Source organism: Aptenodytes forsteri, unplaced genomic scaffold (assembly GCF_000699145.1).
Source record: "Aptenodytes forsteri isolate BGI_AS27 unplaced genomic scaffold, ASM69914v1 Scaffold79, whole genome shotgun sequence".
Taxonomy (NCBI): domain Eukaryota; kingdom Metazoa; phylum Chordata; class Aves; order Sphenisciformes; family Spheniscidae; genus Aptenodytes; species Aptenodytes forsteri.
The window spans coordinates 125,999-150,451 of NW_008794776.1; the positions used below are offsets into that span (position 1 = coordinate 125,999).

Sequence of the window (24,453 nt, forward strand, 5' to 3'; positions counted from 1 at the left end):
AGGAAAAATTTCTTTACTGAAAGAGTGGTGAAACATTGGAACAGGCTGCCCAGGGAAGCGGTGGAGTCCCCATCCCTGGAGGTATTTAAAAGACGTGTAGATGAGGCACTTAGGGACATGGTTTAGTGGATATGGTGGTGTTGGGTCGACAGTTGGACTTGATGATCTTAGAGGTCTTTTCCAACCTTAATGATTCTATGAATTCTATAATTCTATGATCTGCATTTCTTTTAATGTCAGTGGGGGCTGCAGGTATTCAGGCCCTTTTGAGAGCATGCAACTTTTAAATGTGTGCAGAAGTATTGGATTTAATTTGGTTTTTAAGTACTGGTGTTTGAAATTTCTGGTCTTGCTGCCGTGTGTTTGTCAGTAGAAATAAATATAGCTAGGAACTTGGATGAGACCAGTTTCCCACTGAGCTTGCGGGTGTCTGGCTTTATGGATTGCAGCCTCCCGGCACTGCCCATGGCAGTCACTGAAGGCTTGTTAATTCTGAGCACCAATCTTGAACAAAATCCTAGACTAATATTTGACTGCATCCCTTTAAAGATTCGATATCTAGTGTTGCGTTAGTAGATTCCTGGCAGTTGCTTCTGATACAAATTTAAAATGCTGATGTTACAAATGAGCTCTGATCCAAAGTGCTCATCCTGCAGGTGAAAGTTTTAGCTCATGAATTCATTAATTGTCAGATTATTATCAAAATCAATATTTGTCTACTGTTTTTTGCATATTTATTTATCTTAACAGTTGCTCCAGATCTACAGTTCTGATCCATTGTGGGTATTGTCTATACTTAAGTCCACGTACGACAATGAGGTTCCTATCCCAGCTCTGAAGGAAAATATAGGACCAATTTTAATGACAATGTACAATTGTACTGACATATCCCAAAGCCTGGGGAAACCTGTCTGTTAAAAATTAATGTAGTAGGAAGTCCTGGCATAAAGCAAAGCCTTGAGTGAAATTCCATGGCTTCATGGACTGTTAATTCTTTATTAGGTTTTCCTAAGACTGAGATAAAAGGCATTTTATCTTTTTTAAGGTTTGCATTAACATGTCATTGAGTTTTATAGATACATTGATCTTCATTTGGCTAATCCAGAAAGGGTAATAGAAATGTGTGTTATATGCTAGAGCAAAGATAACTCCATAACACTTCAGATTTTTTTGTTATTTTTATTTATTTTCTTCAGATACAGAACTGTGGTCAGTGTCCGGAGTTGTGAAATTCAGCTCACTGTATATTTTTATTGGCTATCCTGTCTAAGTTTCTCCCTTTCCTTTTTCTTGATGTTGTTTTTAACTGCCTTTACTTTCTAGCTAATTTGGCAGTAAGGTTTCACTGAAAACTAGCAAAGAAGTTTGGCGGTATTTTTTTAAAAATACTGTCTGTGTCTCTGATGGATTCTTGGCTTTCTTGGCTACCTGACAGGTTTTTTTTTTAAAGTGTATTCCAGTCTGAGATGGAGCAATGAAGCGTGTCTTTGGATTCAGAGAAAGGACCTGAATCTGACTGATGTCGATAGCTTTTTTGCTGCTGCTGCTGCCCGTGAACGAAGATTAAGTATAAGTCTGCAAATTTCCAGAAAAATGTACCATGCTATAGGACGTAGCTGGGACAACGGAGGCAGCACACGGAGTGTCCAGGAAGATAAAGACAATTCTTATCCCCTTACTCTAATGGTGAAATCTCGGCTTGGTAGAAGTCGGAGGGACTTTGGCAAGTCAGGGATTTATCTCTGCTCTTACGGTCAGCAGCCCTTGGTGATCGTTATTGCCTCGCGCAGCTCAGGAGGCTGTGTCTTCCTGCCGGGGTCTTTTAATTGCTCCTGTCTTCAAGAGAAACGAATCATCCTCGCCAGAGTCACTATATGCATTTATTAAGGAAGTCTCTATGGAGAAAACTTTATTAATAGCTGTCATTATTAATGAAGATTGTGCAGTGGTTGGTGTATTATAAGCGCTATGTATGAAGGTGTGTGAAAGGAGAACAAAATGACAAATGATTTTTGGCTTCTCTGTGTTGAAACTGTACATGCTTTCATCAGTTCTGCGTGTGCATAAAGTAGGGCCAGGGGAAAAAAAGGGGATGGCTGTGGATCTCTGCAGCTGGAGAGAGCTCAACCCCGGGCTGGATGCTTGTTCCCAGCCTCGTCAGATCTCTGCACCTTGACAAATGGGGGATGAATCAAGCACTGAATTAAGTCCCCTTGTGCAGCACTGCGTGGCGATGACCTTCCCTGCTTGTTAGCTCTGAGGTGGGAAGTCTTCCCTTCCTCCACATTGGATGGACTGCAAGGACTACAGTCACAGCGAAAGGGCACAGGTTGGTTGATTTTGGAGATGGTCCCCTTCATATCAGGGGTTTATTTGATCCTTTCCTTGCCAACCAGTCTTGCCAAGCCAAAGCATCAGAGCAGCTTAGATCTCACTCTCTTCTTCGGCTCCCACTCTTGCAGCCTCTAGCAAATGCTTATTTTAGCACCAGCTGGCTGTGATCCCTTTGAACTCTCTGATATGAGATTAAATGTTAATTTATTACATATCATTATAGGATTGTATGTTATCTCTAGGATAATGGAATCCAAATGTTAGAATAGCATGTTTGAGATTTAGTGCTTGCACACATTTTCCTCCACTCAGGAAACAAGAATAGTTGAAGGTAGAAGAATGAAAAAGAGGTGAATTAATCTGACTGATTACAGCTAGCCAAGAGCTCAAGCCCTCGAAGAATATAGCCAGAGGTTCACGGTCTTTTGCAGAGTTCAGAAGAAGTGGAGAAGTTGTTGACTGAATTTTCTAAAAAAATAAATAAGTATGAAGAAATTGTTATCTGCTTTGAGTGTTCCATGGGCTAAATCCCGTGGATAAATTATGCAGTGTGAATTATGTGCTCGGCTCTAGTTATAAACACGAGACGAGGCAGAGTGCTGAAGTGACCTGTATGCTGAGTTTCTGCAGAATTTTATTCTCTAGGCTCTGGGTAGGTGAGCAGTACTGGATGTAATAAGATATGACTTGAACTTGAATTGACTCAAACTTGAACTGCACTTGTGATGTTTCCACACAAAGCTTTATAGGAATTGCCACTAAGCAGAAGGTGAACGCGGCTTTTTTGCTGTTCCCTCTCACTGCCCATTACAGTAGCTTCAGCCAGGTAAATGCTGACATTGAGCTGTGGTGGAGCTGCATCCTCAGCATGCACAAATGCCGGGCTGTTGCCACGTGTGACTGCTGTCTGTCATACATGTGCAAAACCCTGGGCTGGCTCTCTGGTGAGCCGAGGCGGTTGTAGGTGTGAGTTTGCAGGGTCTAGGGTGGGAGCAAAGCTGCTGCCTTTGGCAGGAGCAGGACAGGCTCTGCATACAGAGGCACATAGATGAGATTGGGGTTGATAAGGTCACATTGGATTTACGGGGTCTTATTCCAGCCAGAAACCGGGCCTGCAGACTGTGTTAATGTAAGAAGTGGCCCAGAGGAACAGGGGGCAGCTGTTTGTATTTCTAACCTCCGTACTAAATTATTACTGGTCCAAATTTGGTTCCTGTTTCTTAAATGGCTCATTTTCCCTGAAATAGCTGACAACTACTACTACAGGCTAACCCTATGCATAAACACTCCCAGTGTGGAAAGGTTGTTCCCAGACTTTCCAGATCTCTCAGTCCTCAGTCTTTTTCCCAAGCTGCTACAGATTGCTGTCAGTGAATTGTTTCAATTCAGAGGTAATAGGGCAAATTGAGAAACACTGCTGTAAATTAGTGTGCATCCAGTTCACATCCTTGGGGTAGCTGAGCACTTTCTGCTCTCATCGAGGCACTGGCCTAAACTATCTGAAACTAATCATCATTCTAAACTAATCATCATGTTGATGATCTGGAGTTTCCTAACTAGCATGCTGGGTTGGGCTACGGTAGGGATGTCCTGTGACTCTTTCTCAATTTTATAATTGCCCTGTCATTGAGAAAAGAATTAGATGCAGCTTTTTGCCTTCTCAGGCAATCTCAAATCTGATCTAATTTACTTCTCTTGACTCTTGAAGAGTTTGAAAATGCTGTCAGCTAATGCTCATTATCTTTTATTACCTTAATATATTAACACAAGTGAACCACACAGCAAGTACGACCTCATCCAACTTCGGTTTTTGCTTGAGAGTTTTTATTCTTTGCCTGTAAGTTAATAATTGTCTGTGAGCAAGATAACCGTATTTGGTGCATCGCAGTATGAAAGCCATAATAAGGTTTCACTTTCTTTACACACCAGTATTTTGACAAGATCTCCTTGAACTGCCTCCTCCAGAGCTATTGGGAATTTTCCTTGTGCTTAGAAAATCGAACTCTAAATTGCTAATTGGCAATAGACAGAGAAACAAACACCCAAGAAGTCCTGGGTGAGGCTGCAGGCTCCTTCTCTCTCCAAGAGGAGCCGTTCACCACGTGTGAATGACAAGCTGCAGCCTTTGATCATTGTAGTAAGAGAAAAGTGGTACTGAGGGATGGTTATTTTGTCCTTTCTGACAGCATTTGCATTTGTAAAATATGTCAAATGTGTATTCATGATGTAAAATAATTCATTCAAGTGTGAAAAATTATGCTTTGTTCTGATACCGGGATGTGCTTGAGCAGGACTGTTTCAATAAGCAAGGGAGCAGGGGAGGAGGTCAGCAATCACCCTAGGAATGCAAAGCTCTTTTACTCCGTAACAAATTAATGGAGTTGCTTGAGGCTGTTGTCATTCCAAAAATAAAATGTTGAATTAGGTAAAGGAATCTGAGAGAAAACAGAAACATTTGTTCTGCGTATTTTGGGTGTGGGGGGAAAAAACCCTGTCATTAGAAAGGAAGGATTCATGTTTTCATGTGCTGTTCCCTGAGAGGCAGATATAAATTGATAACTTAATGATGTCTGAACTGCAGAACTAGGCCTCTGTGGATGCTCCTATGAGAGTCAGAGAGCACATACTGCTTTGGGAGTCTGGTTAGTGTAATATTGGTTGCCTGTGAGAGCAATGCAAAGTGCAGGTTAAAGATTGGGTTCAGAGAAAAAAGGCGCAGATATCCCTGAACTAATAGTGGTAAATCTGTAAAGCTGTGGAACTTCTTCTGAAGCAGCTAAAAGACTGGGTGGCCTCGCAGGTCTCGGTCCTAAAACTTTGCAGCTTGTGCTTAAATTTCCCCGTAGGAATGCTCCCTGACTTAGCGAGACTGCACACACACTTGAAATGATGTATGTGCATGCGTGTTTGCAGGATGGGGACACAAATCTTGCTGGAGGCAACAGCCTGCACCTCTGGAGTTCAGCAGGGAAACCTAAGTGAAAGCTGACTTCTTCCCACAGACCTAAACACTGCAAAGATTTAACCAGGAATTTAACTATCTACATTGCGAACAGTCCCAAAAATCAGCATGTGTAGTCAGGGTCGCTATCCAGGTGGGAAATCCAACAGTAATGGGGAGTGAAATGAGAACTGCTCCCAGTGCTCAGGCTGAGCTGTGGGGCTGGCGCCAAACCGAGGATTTTGCTGTGCGTGTCTCTGCATCCTGTTTTGTTTTATCGCAGTCCCCCAGCGGGGCCGTGCGTGGTGTGTACTCTTCCTGGGATTACAGTCACAGTGGGATATGGATGAGTGCTGGTAAAACAGAGGATTTTCTGTGCATTCAAGACATATCTGTGTTCTTAATAACTTTACAGGGGTTTTACTGTAAGCTGCTTTTGTGGTTTCCCGCGGCTGTTCGGGCCCATCAGTTTGGAACTCGTTTCCTCCAAGAGCTTCGAAACAACAGGATGGAGAATCCACTGAAAGCCCATTGCTCTGGAGAAAGGCTTTGGGCCTACCTTACCTCCTTCTGACAATGCCTTTGGAGAATCTGCTGTCAGCATTTTAGTATCCTGTAATTTCTGGCTCATGCAAGGAATTTTTCAGTATCACCAAAGGCAGAAGCTTCTGTGGGGAGAATCAGAAGTGCTATAAAATGACGTACCTGTGTGAGGATGCAGGAATGTAGAAAGTCTGCAGTATATAGAACTTCAGGTTGCTTTGCTTCATTTTGTAATACTTGAGGCCATTGACTGCAGTCACAAGCTGGGGTTTGCAAAGAGAAACACAGCCAAGATCCAGGTCCTCCAAGAGCCAAGGGAGAACTGCCAGGGAAGGGTCAGCCCAAATTGGGGCAGAAGTCTGGATCCAAGCTACTACTGCTTAAAGGAAAAATTGAAAATGCTGAAGGAGATTTAGAGAAGGATCCTTTTGAAATGGCATTTTTTTGCTCCTTAAAATGGGAATGCAAGCAATGCAGTCAGCACTGTGTTTCTTTGTTTTGTTTTAATGGTGAACTCAATCTGGGAGTAATGGCAACCTCTGTTAGTGATTTGGGGAGCAAAATAGGCTTCCTGAAAATTTGGGAAGTGGAGTTGAGAGGGACTTTCTGGTTCCTGGAAGGCAGCTGTGCCATGGCATAGTGGGATGCTGTTTATACCAGTGCCCCTTGTTCCCTGCCCGCTTCCTTTTGGGGTGCCATTTGCTGGGGTTGTGAGGGCATTTACCCCAGTCCTTTACTGCTGTACCAGTGAGCAACTTTGTGAGAGATGGGGGATGCACTTTGCTATTCAACCTTAGCTGCTTAGATCAATATCTGCAGTGGGAGAGTGATTTTAATAAAAGGACTCTCTCTCAGCTTTCCTATCTCCATGACAGATAGACCCCAGCTAACATAAATCCTGGCCTTTCTCCTGTCAGTCTCTTGGCTTTGTGTGACATAGATGTTTTGACACTGAGTACAAATATTTCACAGTTGACTAATAGTTTAGAGCATATATTTAAGAGATTTACTTTCGCAATCACCTGGTGCCTTTAGTGAATGTGTTTGCCTTGTAAGGCCTTTCTGTTGTTTGGAGAATATATCCACACACTCCCATACACATATTCTTTTTCTGTTGTTTATGAAATATCACTGAGGGAAAATTAGTTTTGCTTTGGATAACGGTAGTAGGGAGCCCTCTCCTAACCTCCTCTTTAGGAATGAGAACCTCCAGTAGCCATGACAAGCCTTATTTGTCAGGTCTCAGGAGGGATGCACAGGGGTTTGCAACACTGGCAGCTGGAAGCACCAACTCTGCACCCGGGTAAGGAGCAATGCCAGGACCAGTGCCGTGCAGTGGGGAGCTGCGCGAGAGGTCTGGCAGCCCTGCTGTGGCCCCTGGGACTGTCACACAGCTTAGGTTCGCCCGGGGTGGCTGTGCCTCTTGACTCCTCCCATAGCAAAGGTGTGCTCCCCGGGTGTGCAAATCACCCTTCCTGAGTTGGTGGTGCCCTGGTTTTCAGGGTTGGTTTTGGCATCTCCACCTCCGGCCAAGAAGAGCCGAGGGGTGTCTGGAAGGGAGAAGGAGGTTTTAGGAAATGCTAATGCTGCTCACGCCCGGGGCAGGCACCTTGAGGTGGGCTGTGGTGTTCATGGTTTGTGTTTATGGTGTTTCTGCCTGCCAAGTGGCAGGTCATGCAAAACCTCTGTGTGTGTGTGCATGGCTTTAGCAGTCGTCTCTCCCCTCCAGGTAACGAGAATAGAAACCCTCCTTGGTTAATCAGGTGTTTTTAAACTTCAGTTTAGCTTGCAGTAGTGGCTCTGTCATTCAGTTCTTTCAGCTGATGAATTCGTGACCTTTAGCCACTGTGCTAATGCCTCTAATTGTAACTGGCAGGACAATTTCCCCCTTGCTGTTGGTGAGTTTCTCTGCATCTCTCATACAAGAGCAGCCTGTGACTTTTAAACGTCATATCAACACCCCTGATCGAAACTGAAATGGCAAGTTAGGCCAGTGATCAGCCCGGCAGAGCAACCTGAGTGACTGCAACAGCCACATTAAATGAGAAAACCTGTGGGGGTTTCCTCTCTTTGGCACCCTCCCTGCACTGAGGTTTGGGCAGTTAAAGCAGCTTTAGTTATCTGCACCGAGGTGGTCTTGGCTGGATTTCCTCTCTTTGGCACCCTCCCTGCACTGAGGTTTGGGCAGTTAAAGCAGCTTTGTCAGTTATCTGCACCGAGGTGGTCTTGGCTGTGCTGAGTGTGATATGGAGGAAAACTCCCTTCTAGCACTCAGGGAATTAGTCTGGGCTGGAAAACCTTAGTTCTGCAAATACCTGTATTGCCTCTGTCAGAGGAGGTGGGAGCTGGAGATGGCTGATGGAGACTCAAAGGAGAAACCCTGTGAATGTCTCATCTCATTTCTGCTTGGTTTTTGGAGAGGGGGTGTTCAGTGTCTCCGTGCTCTCTTCATGCTCACACTTTTTCTCTATAGGTTTACCCTCAGTATTTGTTCTGTGTCCTTCACCCATTGGAATGATCCCCTTCTCCTTAATGGAAAGAATATTTTACACCCAAGAGATTTGGGCAAGAACTCACTGGCCCTGGGAGGCTGTGAACACCTGGCTTAGGAACACTGTTATCCTGTGCTTTGTACAGTCCGTGGATGGACCACATAGTGCTTCTGCACAACATATAGGTGGTACTACAGGAATATATTTTATCTAACTTCTAGCTTTTTCTATCAGACACGTATGAATAAATGTTTTTAACAACAAAGACTTTGGCCAGAAGCATGCGTGTGAGAGTGAGGCGGAGATGAATAAATAGAATATGTGATGACAAAGATTTTATGGGGTGTGGGGATGGGCACATTACTCACAGATGGTGAAACCACCCCAGTATGTTTCAAGAAAAGCTATCTTAGGGATGTTTAAAGAGTTTTTAAAATTTTTTTATTGTGACTATTTTTTCTATTACTCCAGCCCATAAAACCAGGTGCCTTAGTTACCATGTTTCCTGCTGTACGGGGTTCAGAGGGAGCAATAAAAGCCTATAAAACTTACCTGAAATAGCCTTCCTACAGTTACAGATGTCATAGGTTTAATGTCCTGTATCTCAGGTCCTTCCAGGCCTTGACATGATGGTAGCATTTGGAGGAAAGGGGATCTCTCTTCTCCCTGGTGGAATAAAATTTCCACTTTATAACCTATAGAGATGCTGAATCTTTGGCTTAGAAGCTGTGACAAATTTAACTATAACAGCCAGTGTTAATGATTCAGGAGGAATTTGCACTCCTCAGGTTTGGACAGCATAATTTTGGGCAATTTCATATTTGGGCAGGAATTGTGCTCAAGTCTGGTAGTTCTCAAAAAGAAATGATGGTGCTGGGGCAGCAGAAGGGTGTCCTGTCTAGGAAAGTTAAACCCTCATGAGAGGTGCATTTAAGTTGTTATAGTGGTGTAATGCATTACATACATACTCTTATTTCATCCTAATTTTTTTTTTGTTTGTTTGACTGTGTCACCTTTAAGCTACAAGAACTCCAGTCTTTGGAAATAAACATATCTTCTTGGAGAACCATTCTGCTGTAATGATAATGGCTCAGCTGTAGCTTTATACCTGATAAAATCTTCTTATGCAGGCAAATCTGATGTCTGCATGGGCTAGCATGGAAATCAGAGGAGGAAGCACCGTAGCTTTATTGCTTGGGTTGCACGCTATTCCCTGGCTAGGATAAATGTGTGTTCTATTTTGATAAACAAGCCTGAACTACTCCTTCCCTGTAACAAAGTTGTTAACAATCATCTTCCTAGAGAATGGCAAATAATGAGGTAGTGGCTTAACAAGGTAGTTCCTCAACCTTTTATAAGTAGAGCCTCGTTTCCTTGGCGGGGGGGGAATCTCTAATCTGCTAGGTATAGTGCTGCTATAAGGGTTTTTATTTTCAACTAAGTAAAAAAATCAGGGTAAACTTTGCATATTTGTTTGAGGCATTTACTTTATCCCATTTTGTTTGTGTGCTTGCAAGTGCTTGTGTAACGTTGTGTCTTCTTGTTTTGCAGTTGTTTTAGGGATCACTTCTGAGGTGTCGCAGATGAGGGAGCGCAGATTGAGAATGGCCGTACTGGGTCAGAGCACAGATCCATCTGGCCCAGCAGCCTGTTTCTGATAGCACCCAAAAGCAGATACTCAGTAGGAAAGAGTAAGATCAGGCAAGCACAGAGGATGCTTCCCCTAAACATGCTCTCAGCAGCCTGTGGCAGAGGTCCTGCCCTTGCATAACGCTGATTTAGGGAGTGCAGCAAGCAGTATTCTCTCTGGAGTCCAACACTTCACATGCTTTCCTTGCCGGACTAATGGCAGTTTTAAGCCTTTTTGTTTTTCTCCAGTTTTCCAAACTTTTGCTGATAGAGAACCCTGAATTAATCTTCAGGCCTTTTGGGTATTGGATTACACTCTGCCTCACTCCTTTCTGTGCCAGCAGTGCTGGAACTGGCATGGGATGCTAATCCTGCCATACCTATTCACTCAGTTGTAGAGGAAGATGTATGAAAACAAATTGCTAGTCCAAGCTAAATTTAGATTTATTCAGTTGGAGTTAATTATAATCTTTATTTAGTCCCAAGTGATGCCTTCTTATCATACACTTATTATAGCTGAGAAAATTAATTTTTATTCTACCATAAAGGTGAATGTAATAATCTGGGTTCAGGGAAGGGATTATTTTAATAAGATTTATAGGCAGCCTTTCAGACAGTACAGTTTTATTACTATCTGTAGGTGGCCTTGCTGTACATGTGTCTTTCAGCATGGGTGACTGTGCAAAATGCATGCAAGCTAAAAACTGTAGTCAGCACCAACTCAAACTTCCACATCCAACTTAATTTTTTGGCAATGGTAAGGAGGCAAAGCACTTGACTTGCTTTGGAACACAATAATACAATTTATTACAGAACTTGTGGCCTGATTGGGGTTTTATTCATATGCATGGTTTAATTTTGCACTGGAAAATGTATTTTAGTAGACGAAAGATTTACAAGGCCTGAGATGTTGCTTTCAAGCTTTTTGGAAACAGAGTGATGGGCAAACATAGACATGCAGTGTGGGAAGACAAGCTTTCACAAAGAGTGAGCCATCAGATCTGACGGGACAGGACTCCTTTGCCCATAGACATCTAAACCTCCAGCATGCAGGTCTGCACTGGCCACCTTTAGCAATCGAGTTAATGGATAGAAATAGGCTCTTTCCAAGGATGATTTATCACCCCTGAGATATGAGTGTCTAGGAGAGGATGAATGAATTCTGGACATACCCTTTTCTGTGATTTACTGAAAGGGGAGGCTGGAGTGTGTGCTGGGCTTAGATACCTACCTAAAATGAGATGGGCTGACTCCCGCGGAGGGTGGCCAGAACGTGTAGCTGCAGTGAAGCTTGGGTAACAGAAGTTTGACTAAGAGCTTTGAAGTACATGAGACATTGTCCCACGCCTACAAAAGTTAATAAGCCTCTCTTCAGTTTTAGATGTCTGGATTAAATAGACTACTTTTTTTTTTAAATTGCATCCTTTTTCTTATCTTTCAAAACAAGCTGCACTACCGACTAGCAGTGTTTTGCAAAGCGAATCTCTGTCTCCACAAATGTGTAATCAAGATTGAATGTAAGGACAATAAACTGGTGGTGAGTCCTACATCAAGTTCTATCCTTAACATCAAACTAGGATAAGAAGAAGAGAGAATGAGAAAGCTTAAAGGGATCCTGTCATCTTTTCCCATGCTACAATTTTTTTATATGTTGACAGCTTCTGGGCTGACTTTAATTTAATGTTAAAGTGTTGGGAACTCTTCTTAGCTCTTTATTGCACTGTAATTTATATCTTCAAATTATTCTGTTACAGTTGAAAAGACTGTTGTTACGGTTTTTTTCTGTCTCAGTGTGGTTCACTGTATAACTACCTCAAGTGCTAAAGGAGTAGGGCTTCTTTTTGAATGGTAGGTGATGGAAGTTGTTCCTCAGTGGGACTATGGAGGGTTTTTCTCCTCCTTTTCCTCCCTAATGTAAAACTGAGGAGATGAGTCACAGGATGGACTCTGCATGTGGGAAGTAAACAGTGACATCCTCCTTTCATGGTTATTTTATTAAATTTTGAATGAGTCAGCAAGAGCACGAGGCGGGTGTTCATCTAGGCTCCTTAAATCCTCGCACAACCCAAACTTATCCTACTCATAGTGCTCAAATGAGGTCTCAACTTGTGGTAGATTTTCACACTGTAATCATCCTCCTCATTTTCCTGCTGCCAGGATTAAGAGAGTTTTCCCAGCTGTAGCTGGGCCAAATCACCTTGCACAACCTCTCACAGCTGGGGTCCCTAAACAGCATCAGGTCTTACCCTTGCATGTATGAGAGAAAGTGACCTACACAGCTGGTCCAGAATTAATTATTCGCCTATAATTTATCATTTCCAGAATAGCTTTCCTTGTGTAGACACCCTATTCTGGCATACAGTGTGTTTTTATTCAAGGATAATGCCTGCATTTCCAGAGCAAAATAATTATTATGAATAGAGCCATTTTTATAGTGGAATAATGTACATGTGTAGTTTGGTCTTTATGGTCTTTAGTGAGGGCTGGTGGGAAGGGCTGGTGATTTTTCTCTATACAGACAAGCCATTGATTGCTTCTGTATGAGTCATGGATAACATCATAGTACTTACTGGCACCACATTACTTGAAATTATTCCTCTTTTACAAAGAGGAGTGTCTGTATGATCTCACGCTACAATTCTGATGATGCTGCAGGAAAGATGAATTTTAACATTTTCACAGTTTTTCCACAGGTGCAGGATTGGCTTGTTTGTTTTCAGAGAAAAAGGATATTGAAAAAGTTGCAATTTTAAACGTTTCTTGTTCCTCGCACCTCCAACTTCAGAATTACTGAGGGCTTATGGAAGACTTGGCTCCTGCTAAGTAATTAGCTAAAGTAGAGGGAAGATTTAGGTGTGAAATTTGGATTTATGCTCCAACAGAAGTTATTTTCCTATTTAGTTACAAAATGATTAATTTTAAAGACTTTCCTTTTACTACATCTTAATATAGATGCATTAGTTTTTAATGCTGACCTGCCACTGCCATCACTACCTTCTAGTAGGATACTTGTTTTGCTTCTTATTAAAATGTATGAAATCTAAGAAATGTAGCTTGGATGAAATCTTGAGTTACATGAATGGCAGATTTTTATTGCACAGTGTGACCTATGGCTATGGCTTTGCATGTGCCTTAGCCTTGTGCTGCTTTTTGTGGCATCAGTCCAGGGTCAAGGGAGATTAAAAACAAAAGCGATGGATAATTTTATGGTTAAATAAAAAAAATATCAAGGCAACAGAAAGGAAGCTTCGTTTGAGGTCTGAGTTGGTCAAAGTAAGGACCAGGAAGGGGCATCTCCCTGATGCACAGCATTGCATGGTTGGTTATGTGCATGGTGGCTTCCTCTCTCTCTCTCTCTCCTCTTCAGAAACATCAGAAGGGTGTTTCCTTTCTGTCTGGACTCTCAGAGTTTGCAGGATGAACTGGGCTATGAGGCTATTGCCCAACTCTGGAGAGAGGGGTTTTGGCATAAAATGGGAGCAATGAGATTTTACAAGTTGACCTGTTGCTCTAGCGGTCTTGGTATTTCGCTAGTCCAAGTTAAGTGTTTTCAAAGAGGCAAAGCACCTGCTGAAAAACTGTTACAAGGTAAAAGTTATTTTAGAAATTCAAGGTAAATCTCTCAAGTCATGTCCAACAACGTGTTATTTCCATACGTCTCTCCTCAATGCCCCCAATGCCACAGTAGTCTGAGAAACAGACTGTGTTGAGCCTTTGAGATAGCACTGGGCTCTGGGGATGCTCATTTGGCCTCCATTTACTTTTCTTCAACTCTTGCTGTCTTTTGTTACATAATTAGGACTAACCCACGTTCTGATCTAATGTTCTGCCCTCTTTTGATCTTGCTGGAGTGCTTATTAAAGGAGCAGGTGATCTATTAGTTGCTCTGTTGCACACCAGAAAGCTGGAAACGTGTCCTGTTTCTGATTGTTACTCTAAGGAGATTGATGCTGTGATGCTGACGTGCCGAATTAAAAAGGCGGGGTGTTGGCCTGCCATCATATGAAGTATTTCTTTTTAGATGTTCCTACAGTGTCATAAAATGCTGCTAAATCCAGATATCATATTTTGTTGCAGGCTGGTTCTAGGACAAAGCCCAGCCCTGTCTACTGGTGTTTATGGCTTCCCATATAATCTTTCAGACAAAATTTGTGTCTCATTTTGTTTAAGTTACAGCAGGCTGATATCCTAGTCCTCATACCAGTTCTGAGAAGAGGCGCTGAACGTTGCCACTGTAATGAAATGGAGGAAAGGGAAAAACATACCTTTTAAACTTCCTGTAAATCACTGCTTGAGAGAGAGAAAATATCTGTATAAAGGGGGAAGCGGGGGGGACAAGTCCTATAACGTAAACACAAATGCATTTAAGCCTCACCTCATTTTTGGTTCCTCTTTAGGCTCAGGAACTATGTCAGTGTTTAAATGTCCTCTGCAATCTGGCGTGTCTTGGGAGAAGGCAAATTTTAGCTCTTCTCCCAGAAATCAGAGGGTAGTCTTACTGCTGTGTGTCCTTTGCTTACCTGTAAGGCTGCACAGTTTTTATGATAAATGCAACTTCTGAAAAGTATTGCTTTCAAATGTAGTTTGATTTATCTGCAATTAATCCAGGAAGGTGCTTGTCTGCGTTTGACTTCTCAGTGAAGAAACAACACCCTTCCTCCCCTTGCTGCCTTGGCTTTCACAGGAGCAAAGTTCACTTTCAGCGACTGAGTTGTGCAATTGCACAACGGCAAGCCACGCCATGTCAAGGTGCTCTATAAATAGCAGAGCAGTAATGGAGCTGCTAAAACATCCCTTGGCGACTTTGGTTCTAGCATTGGCATTGATCTTCTCCTTTCTCCCTTCTCCTCCTGCAATGAGCAGGACAAGGTTTGACCTGCAGTGTGTTTCCCGAGCACTTTGTTATTCAGTGGTGGGATAAAAGCGCTGGGGCTCCCACAGAGCAGCACAGCAAGCAGTAGCAGGGCATTGCCTGACCCCTGCTAAACGGTGGTCACCAGCCTCTGCTCTTTGCCTCCATCCCTGTTGTAGGTTGCTGTGGTTCTTTGCCTTGTGCAGCCTCCTGTGCCCAGTGCTAATGGGCAGTGGTGTCCATCTCTGCTACAGAGCACCTACTGCTTCCTGTGGTGTCTGTCTCACCTTTGCCTCCTGCCTCTTAACACTGCTTGTAGCTTGGTTAGCCTCTCGTCTGGAGAGACTACCTCTGTCTTCTTCCAGAATTGCTTATCACCACTCACACCCTATGACTTCCCATAGAGAATTGGGATCTTCAGTTTCTGCATGCCGTAGGGAGTGCACCAGCTGCCCATTGTTCACATCTGAATGAAGAGAAGATGTGGAAGGGAAGGGCTAAAGTCAGTTTTCTCCACTGGAAAATTGGTTGTCCCCTATGTGAGCTATGATACCACAGCAAGCTGGCCCAGGTCAGTGCTCGCACGGGGAAGGGAGGAGAAAGTTTCTCATCATCTGGGCTTCTGCATTTCAGGTGGGTGCCCAGGTCCGTGACTGTGTGCAGCCAGGGGAAGGTGTTTGTTACACTGGTGTGTTATGAGAGATGGGCTGAAATGTTTATGCATGGGCATAAGAAATGAGAGGACACCCAAGCGGGGCAATTGCACGGCAGCTGCTCTGCAATTGCATTTGCTTGTGGAGCTGAGAGGAAACCCTGATCTGATCCCCATGTGAAGTAGTGAGAGAGAGGAGACTGTTTCCTGCTTGGAATTTTTTTATGCTTTTTTATATTTTGGCATATTTACTTGTTCCCACAAAGAATATTCCAATGGCAGCAGAAAAACCTTGACACAATTAAATATACAGCAAAAGTAAAGGCAGAAGTATTGTGATGAAATGAGAAGCATTTAAACAAGCATAGATAATATCAAGCCATCAAAAATAAATGAGCAGAATTTCGACTGAGAACAAGAGTGGCGCAAAGTCAAATGGATGAGATTTGCCCTAGAATCTGTCTTCGATAAGTGTAGGCTTTAAAAATACATAACCTGAAAAAATAGCTTAAATATTAGAGCTTTTATCTGTGTTAAATTGTGGCTGCAAGTATCTGAGTCATCTGGCTTGTAACAGGTGTAATTGTTTGTGCGGTTGTCGCGTTGTGTATCTGCTCTCCCCAGTCCTGATAAACAGTAAAATCACGGCTAAGCTTCAGTGAGAGACAAGAGCTTTGACCTTAGGATCTGTCGTCGTTCCTTTGTTATCTCTGCACATTATGGAACTGCTTCATTTTAATCCATTTGCTTTCTGTTTATTTCTTCTGTGGTAGTCCCAGGAGTGTTCATTCACCGGCTTTTTGTTGGAGCATATGAATTGTTAGTTTGAAAGACCCACCGTTTCTTTCTGGTAGAATCGCAGCCCAGATTGAATATATCTCACTATTAATTAGAGATCAGCCCAAACCAAAGATGTCTGTTTGATCCCTCCCTCCCTCTGGAATCTTTTCTTGCCTGGGAAAAATTGCTCAGTGCTGGCTGGAGGATTGACCATTGTGTTGTAGAGAAACTTTTGTGGTTTCCAAACGTGTTTCATTCTCCTCTGGAAATAAACCAAAAAAATCCTTCTAAGCACCTGCGAACCTTCTGCATGTAAAGGATTTCTCTCCTTCTCTCAAGTTCACTCTTGCCTGTAAATCCATCCCCCTGAGACCTCTATCAAACCCCATATTTTTTTGTGTGAAAAGTTTTGGTTTCAAGAACACAAAGCTTTTATAAGTTTGCTGCTAACTTCCAAACTGCTGACCTGGCAAAAGTGGATTGGGAGTGATGCAGATTTGCAACCCCCCATTGCATTGTGTGTTAGTGATGTTAGACTAAAGAAAATGTTCTGGTTTACTGCCTACTAATATTCAACGTGCCAGTTTCTTATATTGAAACATGGATGAGAAAAAGTCATAAGTTTGATCTGGCAATAAAAGAACAGAAACCAACCAGTAAAAAGTTTTGGAACTTAGATTGGCATCTGGCTAATCAGTCTCCTTGTTGTATCCAGTACTTGATTAATGGCTTTCAAGTAGGTATTAGATTGGGGAAGGTGGAAAGGGAGCTGTACAGCTGATGCAGTGGGATGTTTTCAGTGTATGACCTTTGAGCCAACAGTGTTATTCCATGGTACCTGTGTCAGATTGTTTCATAATTGTGGCTAACAGTATTGATCTCTGGTAATACATTGCTTTTGAGAAAAACTGAGGGGCATGCTAAGCAAACATTAGAGTTGTCTTTCTGTTTCCTTTTATCTTTGGCCTGCAGTGGTGGAGAGCCGAGGAGGGATCATGGACAGCATACAGAGATTTTCAAACCTGCCAACGTATCTCCCCGCGAGCTATCACATCTGCAATGCTGATGTTTTCTTCTTCCTCAAAGAAGCCAACCAGGATATCATGAGGAACTCCAGTTTGCAGTCTAGGGTGGGTTCATTCTTTATATACAAAGCCAAACTGCCACCTGTCCTAAATGCCACATATGGACCCTTTTCTGTTGAACAGGCTGTTCCCTTGGACCTCATGCTGACTTCTGCATCTTTTGGTTTCACAAATAAATTCACTTTTAATTGGAAATTAAAATCTCACATAATCGACAGCTCGATCTATTCCAACAAACCCAAAATACAAACCTTGTTCTATATTGCGGGGAAGGACTGGGATGACTATAATTCTGCGGAGAGGTTGCCTTGTGTGAAGATGTTTGCATTCCTGGAGTCTAGAGAAGTTGTGGCCAGCTGTAGATTGACAGGTCATCTAGGATTATGTGTTGCGGAGCTGGAATTGTCTCCTAGCTGGTTCAGCTCCCCTCCACCCCTGGTTTCAGAGGAAACAGCCTCCCTGGAAGGGATTACTGTGGAGCTCTTCTATAAGATTTATACAGCGGATGGGGAATGTTCTCCAGAGGATGCAAAATGGGAAAACAATATCCATGCAGGTCAAGATAATGAACACAAAGCTTTGCCAGCTATGGAGAGGATTGGTAGCATCATTGTTTACCCAGATCAAGACAAATTAAAACAGTCTTCACTGAGGCTAGATGAGAATGTTGTTATCCGCTTACCACTCAACCCGGTCAGAGAAGGTGACGTTGTGACCTTTCATGTTTCCCTGGCTGATGACTCACTAGCAGACCAGTTTGTGTTAAGGTAAGAGAATTTTTAAAGTGATGTATGCTAAACAGTCTACAAATAGGGACAAATCAATGTCAGGTATAATTTCATTGGTTACGTTCAGTGTTTTCCTGAGAGAACTTAAGCATTTTCTCTCCAACTGGGGAAAACTATAAATAGTCTTGAATTATCTGTGTGGATGACACTTTTTGGAACATGGGAATTGATTTTAAAGTATGAGCTATAAAGGTTTGTATGATTATTTTTTTGTTTTAATTGCTTCCAGTCAAAATTCTGCCTCTTAAATCATGCCTTTGTAAGTCAGCCAGGGTAACTGCTGTGATCGATTTTGCTAGACAGTTTGCAGGAGGGTTTTTCATTTCTTTGGCGAAGCTTCCTCTCTTTTTATAAACTTTATCATCTTTCCAAAGTACATGGGATACATCTTGCGCAGGTCATATGTGGTGAGGAACTATTTTGTTGCATTGTACAGAGAGTAGCTGAGAGGCAAGAAAATGAGATGTGCCTCAGCTTGCATAGGAAGTCTTTGGCAGAGCCAGGATTTGGATCCAAACTTTGCAAGTCATCTTTGGTTTTTCTGTAAGACAGCCCATCCTGCTTCCTCAAGCTTTTGACTGCTTGTTGCTTGGCCCATTTTTGTTTTAAGTTTTGAGACTTCCTGGTGACCTTTACTTGTGAATTTGCCTGTAATAGGAGAATTCAGCATTTCTAACCACCCCAAGGGTTAGTGCTGTGTATTTATTATGTCCTTAGCTGTCAGACTCTGGGTTCAGAGCTGCATAGAGACCGAATTCAGAGAGAAATGTGAGCCAGACTGGGGGAATAAAAGGGCCAAAAGGTAATTGGAAAGTGTCATATGCTGTGAGAATGCCAGACGCTTGGGAAAGAGGGAGTTGCAGCCCGCGCTAGCAAACCTCAAAACAGATTCGTGCCTTACTTCTAACTTTTTGATCTGCGAACGATGGGAGCAGAACGTGACAGAAGTGCACTATGGGGACAGATGTTGAGAAAACAGACAGCAAACCTTATGCAGCACTTTCAAATAATTCAACTTGTGCGAAATAGCACATGCGTATTAATAAACTTACAGATTGTGACATGAATCAGGACAAGTGGTTCATAGTGCAGTGTGCAGGCAGAGGGAAAGAAATGATCCACAATATCCCAAGCACTTCCATCTACTCAGGGTGGGAGGGAAATGTGTGAGAAATATCATAGGGTTTAACCAGACTTTAAAAGGTTTGGGTCTTAAAAGGAAGGATCTTCCTATAAACCCAACTTATTCTTGCCTTTACCTGGGTTTACTATTTTTTCTTCGTTAAATATGGTTTTGGCCAGCAGCCAGTGTCAGTAGATGGACCAACCTCATGGAGCAGTCAGGTTTTGGCAGTTGTGTATTGAACTTCAGTGCTATAGCAGAGAGATTCTGGAATTTGCCTAAGGCTCTGCAAGGATTTAACATCAGCTCTTAATTCTTAGTTTTTTGTTCTTTGCCACACCACGGATAAAATTCCCTAGGTATTAGAGACAACCTAAGATGAGGATGTTTTCTTTCCATTGGAATTTCTAAAATAACATTTACCTTGTAACAAACGGTGCGAGGGTAGAGTTTTGATATTTCTGCTGGCCAGGAAAGCACCAAAAACTTCTTGCAGAGATAGTTTTGAAAGGCTGTCTTTTGAAAGCAAAACAGTTTCTGGAAGCGCTGTGCACAGTAACTAACCTGGGGTTCAAGGAAGCAGAAACTGAGGGAGTCGAGAGCCTCCAAACTGGGGAGCCCCAGGATGAGCCTCAAGAGCCTGGCTACTGCCGAGACCCTCATCTTCTCCCACAGGCCCCCATGACTTGCATGTCTCCAGCCGGCAGGCAGGAGTCATTTCACGATGCTCTCCTGGCACATGGAGCGTGCGTCTCGGTGGTCCCGAGCTGCTGGGAAGGCACTCAGGTTTCCATGGGGATTTCCTTCTTTGAAAAGTGTGTGGAATCGGTTCATCTCCAGGAGATGTTTCTGTTACAATAAATCAGCATGTTTTACGTGCCCAGAAATATTTCCTTGGAAAATTCACTATCGGCCCTATGTAGTCTAGCCTGTCTAGTCTTTTATTTGGCTTTGCTTGCATTGTGCTTTTCATCAGAGAAACCGCAGGTATTTTTATTTTAACCTTCAGTTGAATGCTAAAAGTGAGAGGCAAAATGCAATTCTGCTGATGGTTCACCCGTCCTTCAGGATGGAGAGAGCACCAGCAACTGTTGCTATGATTATTTTGAATGACATACGTGGGGCTCATGGAGAGATGATTCTGCTGAAGTTTACACAGTAGGCAGGGAATGATGCCGAGGGAAATACAGTCACTATAGCGCCTGCATCTAATTTTTGCAGTTTCCCTCACAGGCTTCCCCTGTTTTTCAGCTCAATGCTAATGTCCGTAAAAACCCAGAAGGTTTTTCTATACATAGAATTTCTGTGTGTTATAGCCAGAGAAAAATGCACTGAAGTGAATGTTTGCCTTGGGAAATATATTTTTGCCTAATATAACTGATTGTTTTTAATCATATCTGTTATAAGTGTAGCGGGTGAATTGCAGTCTGGCGCATATGAGATGATAGATCAAAATCAAGTCATTCTCAATACAGCGTTTGATGCCAACCTCGAGCTCTGACAGTATGCAAAAGAGCAGATATGCTCAATTTGATGCACCTCTTTACTATTTCATGCTGTGTTGTGTAGTATTTTATTTTATGTTGGATTTTGTTCTAGCAAAACTGACTTCAGTTCTCATACGAGAGCAGATTCTTCCTCATTTTGGTAAAATTTGGGATTCTTAACCAAGCTTGGAAACTGAAAAGCAATTGGAAACAGTTTCTTGATTCAGCAATGTGCTGTGTTGAAAGGTACTCACTTGTTAAACCCCCGTCCTTCCAGTAATGTCACTTACAGGGCAGTGCTGCAGGTTATATGTGAAGCTCCAGCTATCACTTCCAGTCCCTTTCATCAGTCCAAACTGGTTTTGCTCTGCTTAAGTTAAGCCTTGGTTGTTTGTTTTCATTCAATAACTAGAATTTAAGGTTGAGTTGGAGCTCTAGTTGTGCTGTGGTCCAGGGAATTTGTTTCTTTCCATACTGCAATCCAGCCAGTGTGGCTTGGTGTAATTGAAGGACCCAGATATGTCAAGGGGCAGAATTTGGAGGCTAAGCGTGCATTTAATGCTTTTGCTGTGCCTGACAGTCATATTGCTCACTTTGTTGACAGATGATCTATATATGTGTGCAATGAAATTCTTATGACACTGGAGATTAATTTGTGGCCTTTCCAGTCTGGTCTGTACTGTAAAATTTGCCATCTGTGAACATAAATTTTGCCCATTATGTTAGGTGGGTTGCCACTAAACATAGTTTAACCATAAAGATAGGTGAAATGGGCTATGTTGCCATGATTAAACTTTTTTATGGGCTACCTAGTTTAAAAAAAAAAAAAGGAAAAATGAAGCACAGCTTTGAGATTCCAGCAGGACTAATACATGCATCAGTGTCACAAATTTTCAAGCACTTTTTGTCTTCTGATGCACAGGAGTATCTCTGTTACCTTCTTTACTGCCAAACTTAGATGAAACATAGTAAACGAAGAAGGATGGAAATCATGACGAAAGAAGGGGGTAACACCAACTTTGTGCTATTTACTAAACAGAAGAAGTCTCCAGATACACATGAAGGAGTTGTAAAAGAGACAGGAGAAAGCAATTCTTGCTTAACTGGAAGGATGGAAATCTCATCCAATAGCACTGGGAATGGCTTGCATTTCTTTTGTGGTGTATGTTATTATTTAACTCCATCTTGAGACTCAAAGGGTGTATTTAAAAGAAATATGGGACTCATTTTGTACAGCAGGAAAACGTTTAATGGAATAAATGGACAATCACCCCTTGATTACAGGAAAGAAACCAGGACACTCTCTTTATAAATAAACGGCAGAGTTTTGTCCTGTTTTCCAAGTCACCCCATTTACCCTGTCAGCGAGGATGTGCTGATAGTGAAGGCTGAGCACTAATCGCAATTTGTCGATTCACAGACAAAAACTGGGTTTGTCGGCATTCATTACACGTCCCTAATACAAACGACCCATCCTTTTATGCCGATCAGAATGAAAACAGAGATTGGAGATATTCCAGGAATAATAGTAAGGGGTTGAAACCAGGTAATGAATCCCACGCTAGAGAAATGAAAGCGGCTGCAGTCGGGATGCGGTCCTCTGTCTGGAGGGGAATGGCGGGACCGTGCACAGAAACCTCGCTGTCGTTCGGTGCCTAGGCAACCTCAGGGAAAAAGATTATCCACTTCTCTCTGCCATGCTCCACATATTGCAGGGCAAAGATTACTTTTTGATTTTTGGATGAACCAGTACAAGGTGTAATACATGCTGGTTGGCTTTTACTGATTATTCTCACTAGGAAAAATGGTATTAAGGATTTATATTAATAAACATATATCCATACGGAGGAGGTTATGTCTCCTGCTAAGGAATAAAAATTGCACATGCCATTAAAACTGACTTACAAGGCTTCTGCGTTAATAATGAAAGATCTGTAGAAGTCTGAGCAGTCGTCTAGAAGGCCAGAAAAAGATCATTAAGAGGATGTCTCCTGCCAATAGCTGCCAAGAGCAAACAAAGGAAAGAAAACAGAAGGTTTTAGATCTGGAAATGCATAGAAAATGAGAGCATACAGACTGTGGGGAACGCAGCCTGGCTGCGTGTGAGGAGGAGGCTCTGCGTGGCCTTCCATCGCTTGTAACCAAGCTGGTATGAATGGGGAAGCAGGGCAGGATTATTACTGGTGAGAGAAATAAATGATTAACTGAAGCATCATTTTAGGATGACAATTCAGCAGAAGTGAAAGTGTTGAGAAAGGGGAAAATATACTTCTGAAATTATTCAGAAATGCTAGTTCAGATTTAGAAATAATTACAGAATTAAAGCATTACTGGTGACTTGGGAATATTTGTTTTTTGCCCAAAGGTTTTAATAAACCCGGAATAAATGTTTAAACCTGTTATTTCTTTCTTTTCTCCGAATGTACATTGAACTAAATGTAAAATATGAAATAGTAATATGTAATATTAATAAAAAATATAAAGCACTGCAAAGTCTGGAAATGCCAGAGGTGTCTGTGCAACCTTAACTCAGTCCCCATGTATATACGCATTGTAACATATTCCTCAAAGACATATTCACACTATTTTTTTTCCCCAGATCTCCTGCTTCATTTGATGCATGCATTGTCTTGCTCCCACTGTTCTCTTTTCTTTTTGCCACTGAATGAGAAAGGGAGTAACATCCTTTCAGGACCCTCTTGCAAAGCCTGGGGGAGCTGTCACCAGAATTTTTTTTAGCTTGGATAAACCATTTCTATAAATTCTCTTTCAGAAAGGGTTGAACCATTCTTTCATTTTTCTTATTTCTGTTTGAGACAGGCACGTGGCCCAGAAAAAGTGGCTTCAGCTGATGAAAGCCTGGCATGATGGTATGGAATTATAAATTTCAAAAGGATGTTGTATGAAGTAGTTAGACCTGAATCTGCGTTGACTGAAGTGAAAAAGGCATCCTCCCTGGGTACCTGCAGGCGGTGCATGGCTGCGCTCCACCCACGTGCGCGAGCCAGCCTGCCTGGAAGTGGTCTTACCACACTGCCAGGTTTTCTCTGGCAGTGCTTTTAAGATAACCTTCTTTGCCCTAGGCACACTGGAGGGGGAAAAGAAAAGAAACCACCCCCTCATACAGTCTTAAAAACAGATAAAAAAGACAAAAAAAAAAAAGCTCCTTCCTAGAGCTCAAGCAGTCCTAAAAGCTTAAAACCCGATGGATATCCGGCAGTGAATAAATGATCCAGTGAATCCTGAAAGACCCCGCAAGACTACAGTCAATAAAGCTTTTTAATGGAATTTTAGATAAAGGTCAACTATCTGCTACAATAATCAGCCGTCCGCGATCACTCTTCACAGGAATAAAACAGGCAGAGCAGCAGCCCCACGCGACAGTGAGAAGCTCTTGTTAGTTGTTGGATATTGGCTTTGAAGCACTTCCAGACAGGACTGCAGCATCATGGTGATAAAACGCTTTTTTTTTTATTGAGACATTTTCTGATGGCAACTTCTGTTGCCCTGCAAAAGGGGTCCTGAATGTGCCACTCTGTCCAGAAACACAGCTGCTTGTTACTGCAGCGTTATTAAGGTGTTGTTAAGGTAAAGGTGGATGAGACAGTGGTGCGGTTGAGAGTGGTGAAAGGTGGATGAGACAGAGGCTGTGGTGCTGAGTTTGGGTGACTGTGGCAAGTGTCCCTGCTGTCTGCCCCTTCCCTCACCCTCTGCAGCCCTGGCTTAGGGATGCTCCCTTCTCCCACG

The 24,453-nt window shown here is 42.5% G+C and overlaps 1 protein-coding gene across 1 annotated transcript in view; it reads left to right on the forward strand.

Moving 5' to 3' along the window:
• TMEM132B (transmembrane protein 132B) overlaps positions 1-24,453 on the forward strand; it is a 250,451-nt gene that overhangs the window by 42,785 nt on the left and 183,213 nt on the right. Inside the window, exon 3 of the mRNA XM_019470772.1 lies at positions 17,196-18,075. Coding sequence (XP_019326317.1) covers positions 17,196-18,075 — 880 coding nt within the window. The remainder of the gene's footprint in view (positions 1-17,195; positions 18,076-24,453) is intronic.